Source organism: Anneissia japonica, unplaced genomic scaffold (genome assembly GCF_011630105.1).
Source record: "Anneissia japonica isolate Jap-2015-1 unplaced genomic scaffold, ASM1163010v1 scaffold368_len332514_cov184, whole genome shotgun sequence".
Classification (NCBI taxonomy): Eukaryota; Metazoa; Echinodermata; class Crinoidea; order Comatulida; family Comatulidae; genus Anneissia; species Anneissia japonica.
The window spans coordinates 210,275-213,570 of NW_022708279.1; the positions used below are offsets into that span (position 1 = coordinate 210,275).

General features: G+C 30.0%; 1 protein-coding gene across 1 annotated transcript in view; it reads left to right on the forward strand.

Moving 5' to 3' along the window:
- Window positions 1–237: 237 nt before the first annotated feature.
- LOC117106490 overlaps window positions 238–3,296 on the forward strand; it is a 6,469-nt gene continuing 3,410 nt past the window's right edge. The window contains exons 1-4 of the mRNA XM_033247851.1: window positions 238–374; window positions 1,783–1,971; window positions 2,065–2,307; window positions 2,842–3,039. Coding sequence (XP_033103742.1) covers window positions 1,795–1,971; window positions 2,065–2,307; window positions 2,842–3,039 — 618 coding nt within the window. The 5' untranslated portion in view covers window positions 238–374; window positions 1,783–1,794. The remainder of the gene's footprint in view (window positions 375–1,782; window positions 1,972–2,064; window positions 2,308–2,841; window positions 3,040–3,296) is intronic.

Genomic DNA, 3,296 nt, shown 5'->3' on the forward strand with positions numbered 1-3,296 from the left:
TATATATATATACACAAATTTATATTAATAAAAAAATTAAATTGTTATGAAGTATTATTTTTTTTTTAAATTTTATTTTGTATGTCGATGAGAACAAATCTTTTTTTATTCTATTATATTTTTTAAAAATCAATTTAGCAAATAAATTTTCAACTTTTACATATTAAAATTTTAAATGACTTGTGGCAGACTGTAACACGATAGGGTACCCTTGAAAACATGTTTCATGTTTGAATTTTGTGTTAGTCATATGCTGTTTGCATATTTACTATTTGTATTTTCAGGTTTTCCTCACAGATGGGTCATCTTACGGAGTAGTGTTTAGTTTGTTGGATGATTTGGAAGAATTTGCAAAACCAAGAGATATTCATAAAGTAAATAACCATATTAATTTGATTGTTGTCTAAAGCTCTTGTGCATTAGTAAATTACGCGTGTTATTCTCACCTAAAAGGAACATTTAAAAAAATGTAACCTTTCTAGCCGTGCCCCACCCTCTTGCGCAGATTGTGAATTTTGGCTTTTGTATTAGCCTTTTCACATGTAGTCTCAGCTATTGTTTAGTTTTCAACCAATCAGCATCAAGTCTCACTAAGTATTTCACTTTTTGGAATATCTGCAAATATTATTCTCCTGAAGACGATCGAAGCAACTCAATCGATCGTCAAGAAATTCTTAACCAACAACAGTTCTTTTCAGAACTATCTACTTGGTGTACCGCAAGCATTAATATATATTATTACTTTGCCATTCAAACCTCCAAACAATATTTTTAACTTCCTGGTACAATCAATAGGTAAAATTACCACATACAACATGATTCTGATTTGTTTTGTTTCTGGTTTTCTGTTCTATCCCTGTTTGCTTTTTTTAAAATTATTATTATTTCCCAGGCAGTCCCTAAACAAGATTTTTTTTCTTATATTTTCGGGTCTTTGCCTTCTCCTTTTTCGCATATCTTTACTATTAATTAACTACTTTATCACTGTCTGTTATATTTTTCTGTTGCAAAAAAGGAAGTTAATAAATGTTATGTTGATTGCTTGATTGATTGAGCAAATTAATAAAAATTAATCTTAGTGTAGGCGTAGACCTGCCTCACATTTGCACTGTAGGATTTCCTTCTAACAAGTGTTAGTCCTGAAGTATTTTTCCTCCTCTGAGTATTTTGTATTATCCAATCTGTTTAATATACGATTGCAAAAAAAGTGAATTACGATTTTTTATTTTTTTTTTATGTTTAGTACAAGATAGTTTTTTAAATAATGTCTAGACAACATAGGAAAAAAAAAGAAGACATTACTCAAATGCAGTTCGTATCAGTGCTGTTTTCTGGGTAGCATCATACATGGTGTTTGTGGTCACTTCATTCAACCATAATAATACTTTTATTGAATTTTTTTTTTCAATTAATATAAAATCTCATCCCGCAACAGATTTTTAGAAACAGGAGAGCTTTGAGACAAAAAAATAAATTAATATGGCCTAAACTACTTTTTGAGGATTAATATTCTCTGAAACAAACCCTGCTTGACATAGTTTCTAGATGATATTGGTTTTAGATGTATTTTTTTACAATGTATTCATGATTTTTAATAGGTCCTATTGAAATTTTATTGTTTTATTTTATATTTACAGTATTGTTTATGGAATGCAGTATAACTTACTACTTAATTGCATTGTTTTGCACTTACAGTTAATTTGTAAATTTAACTATTTGTTTATCCTACATTAATATTGTCTTAATTTCATTTTGAATTATGTGACTATTATATATTTTCAGGGACACTTTGAGATGACTAATCTCCAAATGATCATATTCTGGATAAGGTCGATTTACGAACACACCGTAGTGCTACATCGCACCGACAAGAAACCGTTGATTAATGGCACGATCGCATCACCCCCAATTAGTCTGATTGGGACGCACAAGGACCTTCTAGAAGGAAGCGATGCTGAGAAGCAGGCACAGGTAAGCCATTAAACTAAATATTATTTTATTTTAATTGCAGTATATCTTTTCTAAGAATAATTGATATAGTGTTCAATTTAATTCTATTAAAAGATTGAAGCCAAATTCAGAAGGATATTTAAGGAAATCGAAGACACACCGTACGAGAGTCATGTTGACCGCAATATGTATGCAGTAGCTAACAATGCAAAAATGGATGAAGGGATTGAACGATTAAAAACCAATGTTGGTGGTTACATGAAGGGAATGGCAAAAACTATTCCCATTAATTGGGTTGACTTTCAAACTAAGGTACAAGACGCTGGGAAGACAACAATGCACATGTCCTTGAATGAGGTATCATGATTCTTTAAATTACTGCTTAGGACTATTTATTTTTATTTATTTATTCTTTCTTTCGACTAGATAGCATTTTTAGTAGGGCAGTACTGCTTTTCAAAATAGTCCGGTTTTCTTAACAAAAGAATGTAAACAGAAGTAGAATATTTAACAGAACGCAAAAGTATCAAAATAAAAAAAAAAAGATAAAAGAAAAAAAAAATCTAAACATGGCATGAAAATTGATATACAGGGAAGTTCAAATTGCAAAAAACCTTATAATAAAAGTTCAATTTGAAGTAAATTAGCACAAATGGTATTTTTGAAATTGACTATGGTCATAATATAAGTTTTATTTAAGGCAACTTTTGATGACCTATATAGTTTTTTTTAACATTTAAATTTTTTAGCGACAGTATTTGTAATTATAATAAATGTGAATTTGCTAATTAATTTAATTATGATTAAACTGGTTTAGAGTGGTAATATTTTGAGACAGTCTAAGTCTGTTTTTTTTATTATTTTTTTTTTATATGTTCCTTATTTTTTTAGATCACTAAGATTGCTGTTGATTGTGGTATTAATGAAGATAACGTCATCCATGTCCTTAATTACCTTAATGATGTTGGAATCATTCTGTATTCGCCCACTAACAAGAAGTTGGAGAACACAGTGATTATTAACATCCATATGCTGATTGGAATCTTCATGAAAGTCATCACAGTTGTAAAACCTAATGATGTTGTCAAGGTAATTATAACATATCCAGTTATTGTCTATTCCATCATGACAATAACAAATACTACATATATATAGGCCTATATATGATTTAACGTTCCTTCCCCGGGATGCATAGTTTGGGGTATGCAGGCTTCGGCCTTAGGTACCTGAACAAGCCTACACCGGGTTGCACAGTTCCAATAAATTTGACTATAGTCTGAGTTGTTTAAGTTGTTGATGATTTTTTGTTTAATAATGTTCGGGAGTCAAATTTTCCACTTTTTGCT